The sequence below is a fragment of the Acyrthosiphon pisum genome, chromosome A1, assembly GCF_005508785.2.
Source record: "Acyrthosiphon pisum isolate AL4f chromosome A1, pea_aphid_22Mar2018_4r6ur, whole genome shotgun sequence".
Lineage (NCBI taxonomy): Eukaryota > Metazoa > Arthropoda > Insecta > Hemiptera > Aphididae > Acyrthosiphon > Acyrthosiphon pisum.
Genome location: NC_042494.1, coordinates 154,323,124 through 154,344,582, shown reverse-complemented (window position 1 = coordinate 154,344,582; position 21,459 = coordinate 154,323,124). Strand labels below are relative to the sequence as shown.

Sequence of the window (21,459 nt, the reverse complement as noted above, 5' to 3'; positions counted from 1 at the left end):
AATCTCGGCCAAATGTTTTACGACTCACGTCAGCACATCGCTCACGCCTCATATTATATACATTATAATATACTGCATTTATTTTATCGAAGTGACGAAGTACACTCATTTCAAAAAAATATTTTTTACGTAATTTTAAGTCGTTGCGGAACAATATTTTGCAAAAAGAATTATATTTTTCATCGTTATACCGTCTATAACTTTTTGACTTTTTGAATGCCAAAATACATTTTAGATTCTGAGCGGAGCGATGAATGCGTTGATTTTACAATGATGTGTGTTTTTTTTGTGTCTGTCGTCACTGTTTGGAGCAGTAAAACTCCTTCGATTTTCTTCAACAGTATCATGTTAGATAATAAAGTGAATCTAGTTGGTGCATTGAGGAGGTCAAAGTTTAAAATTCCCAATAGTTTTCAAAAAAACGGGGAAAACAAAATAATAATTAAGGATAAACGGGAATTTTTACGCAAAATCGGTTTTTGACAAAATCGATTGAGCCAAATTTTTGTCGGTGTATCAAAGGAAATCGGAATGCAAAAGAAAACCTACACGATTGAGCATAAAACACTTTGTAACGTTGCCATTTTCCATTTTAAACTATATTATACAAAAATATTTATAATAATTCAAAATATAACATATTATCAAAAAAATAAAATGATTTCATAGTCATATACTATATAGTTACATTTCACAAATCTGTTTGATAATAATAATAATAATAATAGTTATGAAAATGATAAAACCAAATATGGTATGAATTAAAAAAAATACTGCATGGGTTATAAGTCAAGAGTATCTACTATAGAGTATGGGTGATTGAACACTGATATTATTTCTAAAATAATTTTGGAATTAGATCTCAATTTATTATCTTATATTTTCCCCCAATTTTAAATGTTTAAAACGTCGGAACTTTATTGCTCCGGCCTCCGGAACCAATTTATTAATCGTAAACATTGTCGATAAAGCTGGGCTCAGCTCACGGCTCGCGTCTGGTATAATAATTGTAATAATACGTGAAAATATTAAATTACAAAATTTCGGCTACGTGACTGTGGCAACATCGCATAAAATATTCTATGCTCAATCGTGTTGCTAAAAAGGTAAATATGCTCAATCGTTTTTTAGCTCTATAACAAATTACTGTAAGTACATGAATGTCAATAAAATTGTATTTGTTGGGCAAAAAAGCTTGAACGTTTAATACAAGCTATTTATAGGTAGAAGAGAACTTCGATTTTTTATATATATTATTATAATTACAAATTATTTTGCTTGGTCAAAAAACTTAAAAATCTAATAGGTACTAGATTTCTCATAAGTGGTTAGTGGAAATTAAAAAAAAAGTTGAGCGTAAATCCAAAATATTTTTTTATGAGCGTTTGAAGTTAGACATTAGATATTCGCCCGTAAATTAACAAAATTTCATAGGAATTTTCTTATTTTTATTGTAATTCAAAAACTAATAACCGTAGGTACTTGAAATTTTCACCGAACGTTTTTATTTTATTATTTTCTACTCCCACGTGAAAATTGACTAAAATATTTTGACTAATTTTAATTAACAGAAATTTTAATTTTTTTAGTTTACTTTTTCCATATCCCATATCAATTTTTAAATTTACATATCTAGACGCCAATAGTACCTACGGCATCTATACCTACTTGCCCACTTTTTTATATATAATATATTATTGTGGGGGGCACTACTTTGTGATTTATCTAAAAATGATGACCATATATCCCCCTCCCTATGAAAATGCCTGTCTACGCCACTGGTTAACAGTAAGTTTTCCTTTAACTCCGTTTATGACGGGTGTATACTGTACTTATTTGTTTTGTTCTTGGTGTATAATACCTATTTATATTAAGGTTTTGTTAAATTGTATTTATTATTTAGTATAAAATACTTGCCATAGGTATATAGGTATATTAATATATTATTATATTATTGTATAGGTACTTAAATAATATCATAATAATATAATGTATTTGAGCTCATACGTGCGTTTATATTGTAAATAAAAAAAATTAATACTAATGATGGCGACATGCAGGTATTGCAGTGACTGCGTGGAAATCTCGTGGATCCAAAGCCTGCTTGAAGCCCTCAGCGAAACGTGACGGCTGCGCAGAAATGAACAGGATTCCCGTTTGCGAGGTGATCGACCAGCGTCCGTTGACCGACAACGATGAGTCGACGCAGCCGTCTTCAGTGTTTCGACCGCTGACCGGAGACGAGTGCTGCGTCGCGCTGACGGACGTGCGGCTGCAGGCCCCGTTGACCGACTGCGGTCCGTCCACGTGGTTCGACGGGACGGATCGCACGCTGGTGTTTGTGCTCGGCGAAGCGGACTGCGTGGTGGACAGAGGCCTGGAAGCGGTGGTGGCCGGTATGCGACCAGGTGAGCTCCGGGAGTTTTGCTTGGGCGATGGACGTGGTGGCCGCGTTAACGGCCGCGTCCGGTTGTCGGCCGTGCGAAAGGCGGCTGGCGGAGCTGGCTGGCGTGGCGACGACAGGCTGAAACTGACGGAGGCGGCCCGGCACAAGGACGTGGGCAATCGTCTGTACCAACAGGGCCGGTTCGCGGACGCGTTTCACCGGTTCAACCGGGCGGCCAGGGCGGTTTTGTTCGTCCGCAACGTGGACGCTGTTCGCGGCGATCGGGATGCCATGTACGCGGTCGTGTGCAACAACATGGCTGCCTGCCAGTTGCGGTTGGGCAACTACGAGCACGCCCGCCGGCTGTCCGGCAAGGCGTTGGCCGTCGAACCGAGCAACGTCAAGGCCCTGGTTCGACGGTGCCAGGCGTCCGCCGAGCTCCGCATGTTCGAGGGCGCGCTGGTCGACGCGGTCCGTGCCCTGGACATCGAACCCGGCAACGCGGTGGCCGAGCGTTACCGGGACGTGGCCGCGCGCGGTGTGGACGCCCAGAACGCCCGTTACGGCGACATGGTCAAGAAGATGTTTGCCTGAGACGGCCCATCCAAGTGTACGCACGGTTTATTTTCGTGCCTGTAACAATGCCGCCTAACGACAAAAATGTCAAATGATATGTACCTACTTACCTATACAACGTAAGTACGCTTTTCAGCGTGCAGTGTGTAATAAACAACGTTTTCCAAACAATGTGTGAGTTATTTATTTATATTATTTTTACCTATACGTCAAATAAGTCAGTACAGGTCAATATGTCATTATGATTAGGTATGTGTCGATTAAGAGACAATAGTCAATTATAATTAATAATGCCATCAAATATAATATGACCAATTGGTAGGTTTTTTTTTATGACTGACTTGGTGCTTAGACTTTTTACCCAGTGTCATGTTAAGGTGTAATACCACCTGGGGCACACATATTTTGCCGCCACGTAAGTTATAACCCGCCCCCACCAAAATACCAATAATTGCTAAAAAAAAAAGGATAAAATACAAAAGGGTGAATATTTTTGGCATTTATAATATTTATATAATATTATAATAATATAATTAAATTACAAAAACAATATAGGTAATTGATAACTTAATCAATTATATAAAATATAATTTGTATTTACTTTTCTATTTGTAGGTATTATGGAAACTAATAAAAACGACTGAAACTATACAAGCAATTCGATTTTTATATGTAGGAAACAAAATGATAATTTCGTAAAATGTGCCATTGGCCATTGCCCAGTATAAAGTACTAATAGTAGAGGAATCTCTAATCTATAGAGGTAGGAGTACTTGTATAGAGATTATTAGTGACACTTTTACATACATTTTACTACCAGAAAATAGAGCCAATGTTGAATGTATACACATACCTAAAAGCACACATATAAACTAAAATATCCATAGCTATTAGCTTATTCACTTAGCTTAGAAGTTAGAATATAAAATTGTGGATATTTTAATAAAAATTTTTAAATTTAATGTTGGTATTGTGTACCTAATGATACAAAACAAATTTTTCTTGTTTAATAATATAATAATTAGGGCTGTGAATTTATAGGAAAGTGCATTTTTTTTTGGTGATTGTAAAACAGCTTTGTAAGTACATGTTGTGAATTATGTAACTACAAATCCATCTATGAAACTTTTATTTTGCATATTTTTGCATTTTTTGACGTTTTAAATTTTTTAGGTCATTTTTTCGCATTTTTAGGTCATATTTTGCTTTTTTAGTTCATTTTCTAGTTTTTAGTTCAATCAACATTTTTATTATTTTCTTTTAATAAATAAACACTTTTTTGTACTAATGTTTAATATCCTGTACCTAATATTAATATAAATGTAAAAATTAAATTGAAAACCATTTTAAATGAATTTTATACTATAATTTTTGGCATTTTATATTCCTTTTCTTTTACATTTTAAGTGCATATTTTGCATTTTCAGTCCATATTTTGCATTTTTTTCGAAATTTTTAATGCATTTTTTAAGGTTTTTAGTGCATTAAATTCACAGCCCTGATAATAATATAATAGTTTATAAGGATACTTTAGAATTTCTTCCAATTTTAAGTGTTTGGATTTTGCTTTTTTTATATTCTGTATTTCTTTGCCACCTAATTTCATTCTTTTCGATGATATTTAAATTAAAAAAAAAAAAAATTACACTTGCTAATTATCAACAATTTCCAAATGGTGATGATTGTAATTTGTAATGCGTTACCAAACTGTCCACTGACTACAATATAGTGAGAACTTACTGATAATAACTGTATAATAATAATCAAGATTGGGATTTTTGAGCACATAAAATTGCATAAATATACACTATAATAGTATAATATAACCTAAAATATACAAAAATACCTAGTAGTTATAATATTAACTAGAAGAACTTTTAAAGTTAACAGTGAATAGTGTTGATAGTCTGATGATACGTATCTATTATTACCAAAGGTTACCCATCTTTGGTAATAATAACTAGTTAAAAAGTTAAAGTTAAGTTAAAAGGTTAATTTTTTTTTAACTTTTTAATTTAACTTGTTAGTTTATTTTCTAATCAACTTATGAACTTAACTAGTTTAATTTACAGTTGAAATAACTTAGCTTTTCTCAGTTGATTTTAAAAAAATCTATCAAGTTAAAAACATTATATACGTAAATATTACTATGTTAATATAAAATAAAAATAATCCAAAACAAAAACACAAACATTTCTGTTCTTTTTGCTTGATAACATAATTTTGTGTATATTCATATATTTTATTAAGTTGTAAATTATTTGAATTTTTGAGTTTACTTACTAGAGATATATCATTTAGTTTTATATAAGGAAGGCCTAATTAATACTGGCAGAGTTTCCATATACCCATTACTGGTAAGAAAATAAAACTGGCGGAGTTTACATTAGACCTTTTCATTACCTTTTTATCCAACCGGTATTCTGGCGGAGCTTACAATCGCCCCTTAAAATATGACCTTATCGATCTCAAGTAGACATATTAACGAACTCAAATCAGTTTTCAGAAGTCTTTTCACGTTATCAGGTCCATCAGTAGGATTGACAAAAAGTACCTACATCCAAAATGAGCTTAAATCGTTTAACGTTCATGTTAAATACATTAAACGTAAAATACATTAAATACAAGGAAACTGGAGAGAGTATATTTTATTCATTGTCGTTACGTTATGTCTATGGGACGATTATCACGATTTAAAATATAGATGGTATATTATTTCAAATTTCAGTAGTTCATAAATTCAATTCAGTAGGTACTCAAGTTTTTTTCTACGTTGCATTTGACCCAATATGCCCTTTTACATTTACACACAGTTTAAGATAGGTATATCAAACTTAGTAAATCTAAATTTAAATAATTTACATTCGCATTTCGATTAAGTAAGACTGGCGCCAAGAAACGTGATCAGCGTAATACTTTTTATTGTTGTACAATGTATATTGCTTTGGTTTTTTATGTTATTTTAATAATTTTAAGCGATCAGGTAACTCACAAATATGTGAAATATTGCACTATTTAAAACGATCATAACTCGTATAAAAATTAAAATATCAGAAAAACCAGCGTGTCAAACACAGATAAATGTTGTTGCCCTCGTGTTTTATAAGAGGTCAATTCACTCTAACGTTAAAGTAAAGTACACAACATTTGTTTTGCCGAACGAAAATTTGATGAGCACCTTATGCGGATGTGCGGTTGTGGAGTCGCAACCATTTTCGGTACCAAACTGATAACGAAAAAAATCACGATATTAATTGAAAATGTTGATAACTGAAGCTTCGAAAATTTTCTACAAAATCCTTCATATCATGTAATAATATTTGTTTTTTTCAATCATGTAAAAACACAACATTTAACAAGTACGAGACACGAGTCAATGGGGGGACCCCATGGATTCCCCCCCCCCCCCCCGTAAATACGGCACTGTCTATACATATAATATAAAAGTAACGAACGATTTATCGACGGATGACGATAACATATTGAACAGTAAAGATTACATTTAAATTATGAATTTTTTCCAATTATATATTTTCTTTTGAAACTATGAGCTACATTACCAGTTATGGCATCATCACCAGAACGTAGGTATATTTTCTACAATGAAAAAGTTAAATAAAACTATTAACGAAACTCGTCAGACCAAGTACATCGGAATGATCTCGGAAAGCTCAGACCGGATTCAGATCGGATGAGTATGAATAAAATATGCATTGAAAAACATTAAGTTCGTATTTCCCAGTACATGGATGGGTGTGACGAATCGGATGCGTATGTGACACTGTGACAGGGCCTTTACACGTCTAGCTATTTTGAGTGTAGTAGTGTAAATAGACAAATTTAAATGATGTGATCGAATGTTTCGCAAAAAAAAAAAAGATTAGGTACTAGACTTTATATTATAAAAATATTTAATTTAAAATACACATTTTATCACACTTGTAGGAAATCCATAAAAAACCTTATTTAGATAATTATTATAATACCTATATACATTTCTTTTTTAGTTGGTTTTTATATTATGAAAATATATAATTTAGTTTTAAACCCCTCCCGAAAATTCGTTCCAACTGCGGCCTTGAAGATAATATCAACATTTCATGAATAACACACTAAAAGTATATAATATTCAATTAGGATTAAGTCAAAAAGGTTACACAAATATATAACATTACCAGTTATATATTATTTAACATAACAAATAAACTAACTTTAAGATTCTGAGCAGCTAAGCCTAAAAGTATAAATCGAGTCATAGAATAATACAAATCGTAATACCAGAATATTAGGTACCTAACTATATATAATATATCAATAATAATAATGGTCTTTAGAAAACTTAACGTACTCGAAAATGTAATGCTGCGGGCCGATGAACGATGAACGTACTATCTGGCTGTATAATAATATATTAGACGTCGTCGCCTGGGAGATTTTCGAATTGATCGGTCTCTGTGGTAGAACACTTGTATTTAGCTCATTAGCAATTCTCAATTGAGACCGACACATATAGGTACCTATCTACGTCTAAATCAAAAATGGCTGTCAATAACAGCAACGAGATACAGACCACAATACTCGAAATTATCGAAGTAATTGTAATACGTATAGTGGAACGCATTTATGAAGAAGAAAGCTACGATGAAAACCTAATACGAGTTGTTACTCCTCATATTTCTTCTATTCGTATGGATACGGCTCCCCAAGAACCTGCAGAGCCTCAAGAAACAACTTCTATCCTAGATGACGCACAATTAGAAGACGCAACCAAAAAGGACGACGAGAAAGAAGAACATTTCGATGAGGAGTCAATTGTCTTGAACAGTGAATTGCCGAGTGGCGATGCGCTGTTTCTCGCAAAGTCGGAGCCTGTAGCTCTGATTCCCGAAACAGCACCACTCGGCTACGTGGTTCAAGAAAACGATGGTTTAAAAGATATATCAGTAGTTCAAGACGATGTATCAGCCTGCAGCTATGCGCAGTCGGGTGGCGACGCACCGCCCTCGGAGTTGGTGACTGTCGACCCAACTCCGAGTTCCGAGGATGGACCTGTCGACGACGTAGTGATGCCTGCTGCTGAAGTATTATGTGCAGACATTGAACAGCCAGCCAAGGAATTAACTGTGATAGATAGTAGCGATGAGCTGTTCGGCAATGTGGACCCTGCAGCAGAACACGAAAAACCCGTTTCTCCGCGTAGAAAATCGACGTGGAAGAGTGTAAAGCGCGTTTTTCGCGTGTTGTTTTGTTGCGGCTGTAAAACCACTAGCACATACTAGCACAGCCCACTTGGGCCGAAGACGACGGACAGGATGACGGCGACACAAATGAGGGGAGGATACGGGAAAGAGCACGGAAGGTGCGCGGCGGTAAGTCACCCGCGCACGTTCTCCGACCACCCCCAGCGCGACGGGTTCGCGGGCGTTGCGCGCTCGGCCGTAGTTGACGCGCGAGACCCTCTGACGGTTTGGCGAACGGCCGACTGCAGTTACGGTCACGTGGAGCGACGGACGACAACGACGACTACGCGGTGGCTATATAGCATATGTACCGACGCGGGCAACGATTCCGCCCCGACGTTACCAACGATGACGACGGCGATGTTTCGACGGCAACGGCGGAGACTTTGGCACGGGGTGAGTGGTACAGAGATTATATGTGTTAGGAACACGGACGTGAGCGCCGCCGGACCCGAGGAAACTTAGGCTAGTTAGGTTAGGTTAGTTAGTTTAGGTATTAGGTTAGGTTAGGTTAGTCTGTTTCATGGTCCGGCGGCGGACGGAGACGCGGCTGAAGGGACGACGCCAGGGCGAAAATTACCGGGAGTCGAGGATCCGACGACTCTCGCCTTTTCGTCCCGCGGTAATCCCACATCGGCCGCGTCGCAGCTGACTGTTCCGCAGCCCAAAATCTCTGTTCACTCTCTCCGCGTGTCTATTGGTCTTCGCCGTCTGTCGTCAGAGTCGTCACCGTCAACCGTCGACGCGCATGACATCGCGCACTATATAGCCGCCGCTCGTGGCCGTCAACCGTAGCCGCTCCCGTGGCCGTCTCGGTCTGGCCTCGCCAGCTGGGCAAGGTCGTCCACGCGTCCGAGCAAACGCGCCCGTGACACTCGTCAACCTGGGGGACCGGTCGTGGGAACGCGCAGAGGTGACCAGTGGCCACATCATTGCATATCCGCACCAAATCGCCATCTCGTATCCTCCCCTCCCAAGTTTATTGTGTCTCCTGTCCGTCGTATTTTTTTTTCCCCCCATTAAATTTTCTTTACATATTTCAAATAATATTCACTTTATAAATTTCGGCTTTTTCTTTTTTGTTCTACCTTTTTTTTGAGCATACAAAATTGTATAATAACGGCAACTGTTTCCAAAATTGTTACCGTTTTTGAAATTATATTCAATATTTATATTACATATAATTCATATTGTTTTTGTTTGATAAATAAAAAAAATTTGTGATCACAAAAAACTGTTGTTGCTTTTTTTCGTTTTGTCGAAAGTATAAATCAATTTTTACAGATTTAACGACTATATAATTATTCACTTCAGTTGTAATATATCCTAATCTGAACAAATCTTGAACAGGTATCTATTAATGTACTTGGAGACCACTTTTCGACGGTATGTGTGTTTTGACAGTTGTATACAATAATATAATTATAGACAAAACCGCACAATAGGTATGACCTTTACCGAGTGGAGAGTGTAATACATTTGCGTAGGCGCGTAGCACATAGGTATTAGGTGTATAACATGATACTGTGAAGAAAGCGTCTACTTGATGTGACAATAATAATTGTGTATACGTATATAATTATTAAATCGTTAATTGAGTATAGTAATATTATACTTGTATACTCATTGGTTATTGGTATAAAATATTGTTTTTGATAAAAATTGCAAGTATATTATGATTATATAGATCGGTATCAGGTAGGTACCTACTTGAAAATAAATTATTTTCCGTATATTTTCACATGAGGTCGCCCGCAGACAAATGCGCAGCTGCCGGAAAGTAAAAGACGTGACTATATATTATAATATATTATGATAATATATGCACCAAATGTTCGAGAAATCGTTCGCCTTTCACATTTAGTAAATAGTTCAAATTACTTAAAATCAATCGTATTAATATTATATTTTATTCTACGTATAAACTTTTTTTTTATATCTTATTTTTTTGTTTCCTGCAGCAGGTTCCTTTCGTCTTGCAAGCTTTTAATAATTTATTCAATACAAAAACTATAGTTTTCTTCAATAATATGTGTGGTCAAAATTATTGAAACCAAATACAATATTATCGATAAAATCGCACATAGCTTAATCCTAATTTATTTATTTTTGAATACATATTATAAGGTTTTAGACTAAAATATTGAAAAACGGAGTTCGATGCGGATTATTATATAATATTATACTTATTAATAATATTAAAATAAGCTAAATATATAACTATAATGATTGTTTTATTTGCAACTGTTATTATTACTGTAACAGTGTTTTCTACAGCCGACACGGGCACACGGCAAACATCTTAGCTCTGATCCCTCCCCACCAAGGGTTTATAGTCACACCGTGGTTTACCAACCATATATCCAAGAACTCGCAAACCGAGGACACAACATCACTATTACTAGTAACTATTCGGTAGAAAATCCAAACATAAATAATATGTGTGGTCAAAATTATTGGAACCAAATAAAATATTATCGATAAAATCGCACATAGCTTAATCTTAATATATTTATTTTTGAATACATATTATAAGGTCTTAGATTAAACCTTCGTGTCAACTAAACGATTAAATCAAGGATTATTATATGGAATGTATATTTAATGAAATATTTAGTTAAAATTAGATATTTAACCTAACCTGACCAAATAAAATTAGAAGTTTGAAATTTTACAAAAATTTAATATTTTTACTTCGACGAGCTGAGTAAAATTGCTGTACTTAATTAAAAAATTACTAACTAAAGGGATTTGAAACTTCTATTTTGTATATTATTATTTTATACACACACAACAATTTTAAAATATTTAGACTACATGTAAGTATATATTATATAATATATCCTTCGATTATATATTATGTGAGGACGTATAATAAATGTATAAAAAATGTGTCTATGTATTTTAAATATTTTCCAACTGCTATTGTAAAAATACATCAGGAGTCTTGTATTAAATTTTCACGGTTTTTTACCCAACAAATAAAATTTTATTGATATTTATAGATAAAATAAACTAAAAACTGAAAATGTCCGTTAACAGCTATAAAAGAGTAAATATATTTTCATCATTTCATGGCGTATAGAAAACAGGAATATAAAAATTCAGTGAAATTGTTAAGTATCCAGTTATTCGTTTTTAAATTACAGAGTGAATCCGATGTTGTAAAAATTTGAATTTCAAACGCTCATAAAAATTTAATTTGACTTTCCAGTAGAGATTTTTTTTTTGATAAAATAATAAACATGAGGAATGTTGTATTAAATTTTCAAATCTTTGATTTAAAAAGAACATTTTTTTATGAATTTCTAACACAAAATAATTTGCACATTTTCTTGATTTTTACGTATTTTGTCAAAATTCGAACTTCAAATACTTATATAAAAAAAAATTGTGATCATGTATTTTTAATATTTTTTAACTACCATTGTAACAATTTACTAGGAGCCTTGTATTAAAGTGTGAAGCTTTTTTATCTAACGAATACAATTTTATTGACACTTATAGAAAAAAACTAAAAATTTGGAAACTGAAAATGACCGTATAATAACATCTCAAAACAATCCAAAATATTTTGAAAATTCTAATATAAACATTCAGTGAAAATGTATGTATCTACCATCATTTGTTTTAGTGTTACACCAAAAAGGCAAAAACCAAAATTAATTTTGTCAAAAACCGTTTTTCCTTATTTTTTTTTTTTGTTTTTCCCGGCGCTTTTGAAAACTAATAATAAAAATAGGGTAGAAACGACCCTGCAAACTCACTAGTAGCTACTGTCGAATTAATAAAATATCAACAGACTCAACTTTTGTTGTTGTAGCAAACTTTATTTACAAATAGGTACATTATAACGTGATATAAGAGCATATGGTACATAATATAAATAAGATAACTAGAGAGGCGATTAAGAAGGAGGTTGTTGCATACTTTGAAAATAAAATTGGCTATTAAGTTGTTATAAAAAATTAGAACTAAATTGCTTTTATCTACCATCCAGGTTCTGCTAAAATAAATTAAATAAAAGTATAGAAAACTTTTTTCTATAGAGTTTGAGCTTAAATTAGATGATTAATCAAGTAAGATACTTACATCAACATTTTATAGTTGATTTAAGCTACCTATAGGTTGAAATAAACAATGTTAATATAATATGTTGGAACAGATTATAGTTCATGTTATTTAAAAGGAACTGGTTAAAAATAGATATTTTGGGTTTAGGTTAAGTGCTTGATTGACAAAATTCACAATATTAATAACTATATATAATAACTCATAAAGTACAAAATATGCTTCATTAAAAATATAGAACATACATTTAATCATAAAATTATGAACACAACAACCTAAACACCCAAAACATTGACAATCAGTGTCTGACACTAAAAATGTAATATTCTAAATACAAAACATCTGGTATTTTTAACATACAACTTGTACTCACATAAAATTAAAGTTGCACACTCACATTATATTGGAACAAATATCTTAATTTTGATTGCTCTATTTTTACATACAATAAAATACCATTCGCTCAAATATGATTATGAATATTACAAAAATAAATAATATAACCCTTGTTTTTAATATTATTTTTTGCTATAACATAAATCCAGAAAAAAATAACAGTCCCGTACTTAACTTAACATCCATGGCACTTAAAATAGTAATATTTATGTACATACAATTTAATCTTAAACCCATAGTAAAATGGTTATTGATTTACATATATTTAGGCAATGAAATTAATTAATTATATATTATAATTCTTTACCAATAAACCGTTGCGTTTAATGTTTTTTATATAAAACAATAGTATAATCCATTATTAACATAAATTAAAAATCGGAAATACAATAACTTAATTAAATTTTATTTTATTTCATTAGTTATTAATTATTATTATTGCGAATACATTATTGGCGATTAAGGCATAACGGACCTAACAATAAGCCGTATGTTAATAAAAATATTAAAACAAAATTAATATAGCTGAGTATAAGAAATTTTACGGCTTGGTTCTAATCCCTGTGATTTGAGCAATTTATCTAAGAAAAATGACAATTAAAATATATTTGGAAGACTAAAATGGGATTTGCTAATTAAAAATTATCAAGATCAGATAATATAAAAATGATTATTGAATTGAATATGTCTATTAAATGATACAAAATGTTTTAATAAAATAATTAAAACTAGATGTTACGTAATAAAAGTGTTACTATTTTTTGTATTGTTAAAATAGATCTAGGGTAGAAATTTCCTTGAAACAAAATGTATTATTTGCTTGAAAAATAATGAAACAATATTTATGTATTCAACACAATAAATAGTATTAACTATTAATACACATTAACATTTAAAAATGATGATAAACATAATGAATTTAACATACAAGTAGATAGGTATAACATTTTATATATATATAAAAAAAAAATAATATATATAATCACAGAAAGTTGACATATGTGTGCCATTTATGATACGACTTAACGCCATGAGGCAATATTATATCATGTCTGTTTAAACCTGTCATTCATCTCGATATGGGAATTCATCCTTTGCATAGGCCTTTTTACAAATGGCGACTGAACACCAGTAATAGGAGATGTTGTGTTATTCACCGCTATGTTGATAGCTTGGTTAGTGGCCTGTTCTAAACCTTTTTGAAGAAAAATTTCATAGGTTGGCTTCAAAAACTAAAAAAATTTCAAATAATTAACAACGATAATATATGTTTAAATGATTAATAGAAATACTAACATTGTCCCACATAATATTAGCAGCATCATCAATAGTTGATCCTAGTTCACTATGTACTCCACTATACCTATATAGAATACAAAATTAAAAATATTTATTTTAACACTATAAGCATGAGTGGTAATAAAGACTCAACAAAATATTAAAATTCATGAATCACAAGCATTGATTAATTATTCTTCTTTCACTTCTTTCTTTAAACAATAGGTAAAAATTGTATGGATAAAGTAAGTTAGACAGGATATGTTCAATGAATACTAAAATGTTTACAAACAAACTTTATCAGTACCAAAATAAATCTAGACATAACTTCCAGTATTTTGGTAAACATTAAATGTTATTTTCTCAAACCAGTTGTAGACAGATTGTATTTAAAGTTAGAAGTATTTTATAAAACCAGTTTCATGATATTAAGGTACTACACCTATATAATAATTTTGTTTAAAATCGATAATAATCTACGGAAACTTTTGACTTGATAAGTTAACTTTTTAAACTTGTTTTGTAAGACTGTAACTATTGACTGATCAAAGGTTAACTGTCAGAAAAGTAGTTCATTAAGTTGGCAAATAATTGGTTCTTGTCATTCAATTTTAACAGATGAATTGAGAATGAAAGTGGTGTCCAAAAATTAAATACCAAAATTGCGTTGAAGTGTTTGGAAATGAAAATTTGAATTTGAGACCCAAATATAATAAAATTAATTATTACGGGTGCTAAAACATGGATATATAGATATGAAGTCAAAACCTAAGTTTAATTGTCATATTCGAGGATTATAATCAGACCATTCAGAATTAAAAACTAAAAGCTATAAAAGCTTTGGCTCAAATTCAAAGATGTTTTCAAAAATTTCGAAACCGCTGTATATAAGCTGAAGGACACAATTTTGAATTCATTTAAATAAAATGTACGATACATTTTGTCTGGGTATTAAATATTAATTGAAAACACCTAATAAGTACACATTTTTTAAGCTACAAATAATAAATATTTAAATAATTAATATACTTGCCTTATATATGACCATAATATAAGAATTAGAAGAGCAAGACCCATTATTAAGTTAATACCACTGGCTACAGAGTATATTCCAAAGAAGTTAAATAATCCAGATATGAAATAACAAACAACTGCAACTGAAAAGAATACTGCTGGTGTACGTGCAGATTTAAATACGTTCTTGCTTTCATTTTGTGATTTAAATTTTAAGAAGTCTTCATCGATATCCTAAAAATTATTTAGGATTTATAAGTTAAATGATATAAAGTAATAACTTATAAATAGTGTATAATATACAATAGTAAATTATATTGTCTTACATTTTCTAATTTAAATTTGTAAGATTCCGAAAATTCATCACCACCCATTTTTCTTTTAGCGATGAATTGTTCTATTGCAATATCTTTGTTTTTAAAGTGTTCAACGTCTAGTGAGTTAGAATTTAAATATGGTCTGTTACCACCACAAATAGTATCCATCATAGAGCGATACACTTCTCGAGCAGATGCGACAGCGGATAAATTGTTAGCTTCAGCTGTGGTCTAACATAAAATTATTACAATTATGGTTTTTTATCTTACTTTTTATAGGCATTTACTTAAACTTACATCAAACATAGATTTTGGTTCTGGAAGTTCTGCTCCAGTACACAGTTTAATATATGCTTTGAAATAATGGACCAACTCTTTTGCTTTTATTTTTTGTCCACCAATTTCTTTTAAAATTAACTGGTTTGGACTTAACAACATCGGTATTAGAGTTATAAGGTTTTTTTTAAACTCTGGTTCAATATCTAAACAATAATATTGATAAAAAAAATAATATTTTATTTCATTAAATGTTATTTTAGTTGCAATTTTTATTACCAGATAGTTTTCCATCAAAGTTGGGATTAGTAGCAACATTTAGACCAGGGTGAGGCATTAAATAACAACCAATATCAGAAAAACACGATTTAATGTGTTTTCTTAGAGACTGATGTTCAGGGTGTTGTTTGTCCGATATTTGCAGTCTTTTGTCTAATATTTTTTTCCCCCCTTCTGCACCATATTCAGCTTCATATGGAAAACTCCAGTCTCTAACCAAGAATTGTAATTTCTGGAATGGTTTTGTACCAGAATCTTCAAGTGCTAAACGACCGTATTCAGTGAACAGCTAAAAAAAAAGTTTGTCAAAATTAGGAAAGTGAACTGAAATAACATAAAACAAAAAAACAATTACTTGTAGATGTTGTAAATCATCTTCTTGTATATTAAATTTTAGGTTATATATTTGGATTGAGCTAAGCAGAGTGCTTAATGCAAAGACTGTGGCACAATCTTTGACTGTACTTTCACTATCAAATGTACCTTGGGTATCTAGTAGTACGATAGCTACTTTTTCACCATCGTTTAAAGTGGCTTTAAATACTTCAGACCACATAAGAATACCTGTAGTGTCTCTATCAGATCCGCCACGCCAGGAAAAGCCATCCAATGGCTTATCATCTGAACCAATCCAATGTGCATCTTCATTTATTAGGTTTAAATGATACTATAATATTATAATTTATTAATGATATTATAATGTTTAAAATTAGTAATTATTTTTTAGGTTTATTTACTGTGGCTTTCATATATCGGAGAACAAAATCCATTAAAAATGATTTCCCTTTTCGGTAAGATCCAGCAACAGACACCACAACAACATTTCGATCTTTAATATCATCCTTCAAAAGAATACCTTCAAGAGCTTCTTCATCGAGTACGAACTGATGATCTTCTTCAGCCAAAACTATTGGTACTGGTTTACCAACATTAGTAGCATCTTGAACTTCTGCCATAATGTCTGCAAAAATGAAATAATGATTTTAAATAATTATTCCATGTTATTAAATTAAATAGTAACCATAGGTAGGTATGTACCTAAAATACTAAAATATATTGCAAATAAAATATAAATAGCTAAAAAATATTTTTATACTCATTTATAAAGTTGGAAAATATAATATTTAAAACAAGATTATGATATTATGATGGATATTTTTTGTTTACATAAATACCTAATGATAAGATATTAAAATGTACTGTATATTTTTCTACTAGCATTAGTTTTTGTTTATATTAATTATGATAAGATATTAAGATTTACTGTATGTAGTAAACTTTTGAGAGTATATTATTGGAACCAACAATAAAACAATTTAAATTTTTATCATTTTTATTAAAAAAAATATTTAGTGCTGAAAAGTTTATTTTATTTTTTTTAAAGTACTAATAAAATAAATAGGTAAAGTTGTATGTATATTACGGTATGATTCAGTAGATTAAGTCAATAAAATTAAGAAATAATTTTTGGCATAATATACCTATATTGAAATACAATACAAATATCAATTAATAATGTACCTAATACCTAATATTATACCTATTAATATAATAATTTTTTTTTTGTATTATTGATAAGTAATAACTTATATGAATACTATTTTTACTAAATAATTTTGTCAAAATGTTGAAAAAAAAAATATTTTATTATTTTACTTGAAGAACGCTAATAAAAGATGAAATATTGATGACAGTGATGATAATAACCACTAAATTGTTGTTATTCTTTTGTATATCAAGTAACACCCCTAATTCAACTTTAAATTCATAAGTTGGTACTTACCAACAATATGAAATGTAACTACTGTTTAGGTTAAGTATTATGTACATTAATTACCATGAAATTACTTTTGAAAAAATGTGTAATGCTACTTAACCTGTTAGATTGTAGTATTGTACTGTGATTTCATGTAACCTTCTAACAATACAACGAGGTCAACAAAGAGGCATGACAAGCTGATTTTCTCCTACTCAATAATACCAAAAAATAAAATGTATGTATCTATGATTTACTAAAAAAGAAACATGTAAACTAAATTAAACTGTTAATTAATATACTTATTTTATTATTTAGTAATTTTGGAACTAATAAAAATAATAATTTTAAGCTTCTTTAAACTATTATGCACAAATTAATACTTTAAAGCACCAATGATTAATGAAGGTAAAATAAAACATTTTGTTTGGAAGGCACTTTGATGTGGAAGGAAGGCCAGATGACCTGGAAATGATTATTTGCCCAAATCCCAATTGGCCACCAGTCTGATGGTATTTTAAGACTTTAGAAATACATGCCAAAGTTTAAATATATGTAGAAATATATATGAACAGTCACAAAAAATGTTTGCACCTTATTCAAAAATAATAGTAAATATAATACTTAAAAGAATTGTATAATAGTTGAAATAATAGTTCCTAAAGACAGTATACTTTAACAAAAATACAATTTCAGAATTTATTCTTTATTAATATGGTTGATCAATACATTTTGATATGGGTTTCAATTAATTTTTTTCCAAATATAGATATTTTTTAAAAATTAAAAATATTCAATTATGATCGGCAGCAGAAAATGTATTGAGTAACTAAATATTTAATAACTTCGTTAAGAACCATTAAATGTAATCAATTATTGATTTAATTTGACTAATAATATCCAGATGAATATATATAGATGTATACAACGAGAACAAAGGGATTGGAACTTAATGCTCTTATTAAATATGCAAGTGTTTATTAATTATGCACTTTTTAGAGCATTTATTTAAATTGCACCTTTGATTGCACCCTAATCATTAGATAATAAATATACTCGAAAAACGTATGAAGTATGTTTTTATTATGTGCTAAAAAAATCACCAAATCTTTATAACCTAGGTAGGTACAGAGCAATAAACTAGTAAATGCAACATCTTCAAAACACTTATGATGAGTAAAGAAAGGATAGTTATATTTTTTATTGAAATATTTATACATTTAAATGGTATGTGGATTCAGGATTGTTCTAAGGAGGGGTAGATTTTCAAAAACTATTACTATTTATATATTTATATATCACAAGGGAGGAGAATCGCCCCATCACCTAATCACTGTCATTTTCAATGGTATTACATTTTTTTCCATTTTTTTTATTAGTATCTATGATCCACAAAAAAACACTACTATCTTAGAATCTAGATGATATCTATTATATCTATATTACCTATACAAAACAAATTGTATCCATCACTAGTCAATTTCAGGTATGATGGACATTTTTTTCTTTATCAAAAACTGTTAAACATTGAGATTAATTTAGTAGGTACTCGGGACTAAAATAGTATAATATTTAACTATAATAATTTCTAATTAAAAATAGATTTGGTGGACATATTCAAGAATTAATATTATGTTATTGAGTTCCTAATCTATGTACTTAATGAATTTATTGATATTATTAAGATATCACCGGATATTACTTAATTTTTTAGATCAATATCTAATCAATACCTATCAATATCTATGGTCTGTCCAGCGAGAGAACGTGTCGCGGCACAACCAAAACTGGTTCCCCACGCAACACCCTGCCATAGGGGAACCTGTTTCAATAGCAAGGTAATGCGGGGGGATGCACGGAATCAGCGCGTTCTCTCGCTGGACAGAGTATAGTTATATAATTTCTAAAATTATTAATTAAATGTATCAACATTCACCACATTGGGTGTTATCTAAAAGGTAATTAAAATACATAATCACTGATTTTAAATTGAATTCAAAATAAAAAATTGTTGATTTAATGTAAAAAAATTTGAATATACCTACTAGGTTCTTATACAAGTACTTAATAAATTATAACTCAATGTGAAAAACATTGAATTGATAAGAGGATTAAAAATTAAAATGGCATTTTCTGATGAGTTAACTATTCATTTTTACATGATGTTTGGTATAATGACGTTTTCTATAAAATAACAACATTATTAGTTGTGTAAAAATATTGTTATGGTGAAATTTAAACATTGTGATTGTTTTTAACACTTTTTATAAGTAGATTATACATGAAAACAAAATAATTATGTGCATAAACGTATGTTCTAACAGATGATACAAGCCTTACATAATGGTACAAAGAATGTTATTTGAATACACAATAAATACATATATAGATTATAGAACAACGGCAATGTTTTAAATCAATGCTATGTTTTTGGCTATGAATGTGTCAGTTACCATTGGACTGTTACATTATTCAGTGATAACGTTTTTTAATAGTAGGTAGCACAAGACTAAAAGAGCAACTAATAACTACCTTTTATAGAGATGAGGATCTCGATAAAAATACTGCACAATCACCTAATATTGCAGACACACACACTCACACACCGATATAAGTAGCATCAAGAGTGTAGACTACATGTCATTTAAGGGTATTACACAGAGTAGGTGGGGGGGGACACTAAAGTGGAATTCTAGCAAGCTGCCCACGGTAAAAATCAATTCCACCATCGTCCTCGTAGCTGCACACGAATATTTCGGGACACCTTCGACGACATAGGACTCGTTTTTACGATTAATTATTGTAAATACTTATTGGTGTTTCGTGTGTAAAGCATTTTGGACGTGCTTACCGGTCGTAGATGGGCAGCGTTCTGGGTCTCTCCGGACAGTCTGTGGGCTCTGGACGTGTAGAGTTTGACACGCACGCTGAAGAACCGAAGATCGTCAAAAATAAAAACGAAAACCCAACCGGGATACAACTTTGCGGGCACGGTATCAACAATTAATAATTAAATCACTGACATGGACACGACACGATCGCATGCACACGAAAACGGCAAAACAGTCACCGTAAATAATTCGAACGGTATTATCTCGATTGGACACCCACTTGTTTCGGTATAGCTGGCCCACGGTCGGAGCAGGGAAAAAAAAACAAACGTCTAAAGTCTAATGTCTATCATTAAAAAAAACTTGTTTATCGCGTATTTGTGTTGACGGCTGAGCGGCAAATGGAAGTGATGCGCGTGCGCACGCCGCACAAGGCGGCCGCGCGGCGAAACGGCAGCCGAAAACCGTTGACGTCACCACCACCGCCACGGGCAGCGCCATCTGCCGGACAGACGACGGACGCGCGAAGACCGCCGCGGCGCCGCGTAATAATAATAAATAATAGTATTCTAATTTATGGCATTCATCATTTATGTAATATTTGTATTCAATAATAAATTATTTTATTATTACGCAGTAAACTCACGAGTTATCGGCTATTGTTAATGTGCCCTGTACACCAGGTAGGTTGTAACGCATTTGCGTTTACGTAATAATTCGATTATAATGTTGCTGATGTCGGTGCAGTTTGATAGTTTAAGTTAAATGTTATGTCTTTAATATTTATTGCTATTTATATACCTAGTCAACATAGTTTATATACATAGAAATATAGTACCAAATAGTCCAACGATCGATGTGATCATCGATCACCGCAAAATTGATTTCATAATTTCAGATAATCCGTGTCCGTGTGTGCAGACTGCGGATCAAAACTATTACAAAACATTGTAGCAATTGTTGTATTAATAGCTATAATATAGGCATTATATTGTTATAAACGTATAATAGTATTTTTACCTAATATTATTATTTCAAC

General features: G+C 31.5%; 2 protein-coding genes across 3 annotated transcripts in view; one reads left to right on the top strand and one right to left on the bottom strand.

Annotated features, from left to right (window-relative positions):
* Polr2h (polymerase (RNA) II (DNA directed) polypeptide H) overlaps positions 1 to 21,459 on the top strand; it is a 129,660-nt gene that overhangs the window by 25,523 nt on the left and 82,678 nt on the right. The gene's annotated exons all lie outside the window — the stretch shown is intronic.
* LOC100161304 (atlastin) lies at positions 12,491 to 20,825 on the bottom strand. Of its 2 annotated transcripts, none has more exons than XM_001948720.5 (9): positions 20,441 to 20,825; positions 16,571 to 16,794; positions 16,189 to 16,500; positions 15,834 to 16,122; positions 15,576 to 15,760; positions 15,288 to 15,509; positions 14,981 to 15,195; positions 13,966 to 14,032; positions 12,491 to 13,901 (listed from the first exon to the last, which is right to left on the bottom strand). In XM_001948720.5, exons 2-9 carry the CDS (start codon positions 16,787 to 16,789, stop codon positions 13,716 to 13,718), a joined length of 1,695 nt encoding a protein of 564 aa, XP_001948755.2. In that variant the 5' UTR covers positions 16,790 to 16,794; positions 20,441 to 20,825; the 3' UTR covers positions 12,491 to 13,715. The 2 variants fall into 2 exon arrangements, with proteins under 2 accessions (XP_001948755.2, XP_029344484.1); XM_029488624.1 differs by lacking the exon at positions 20,441 to 20,825 and adding an exon at positions 17,711 to 17,878.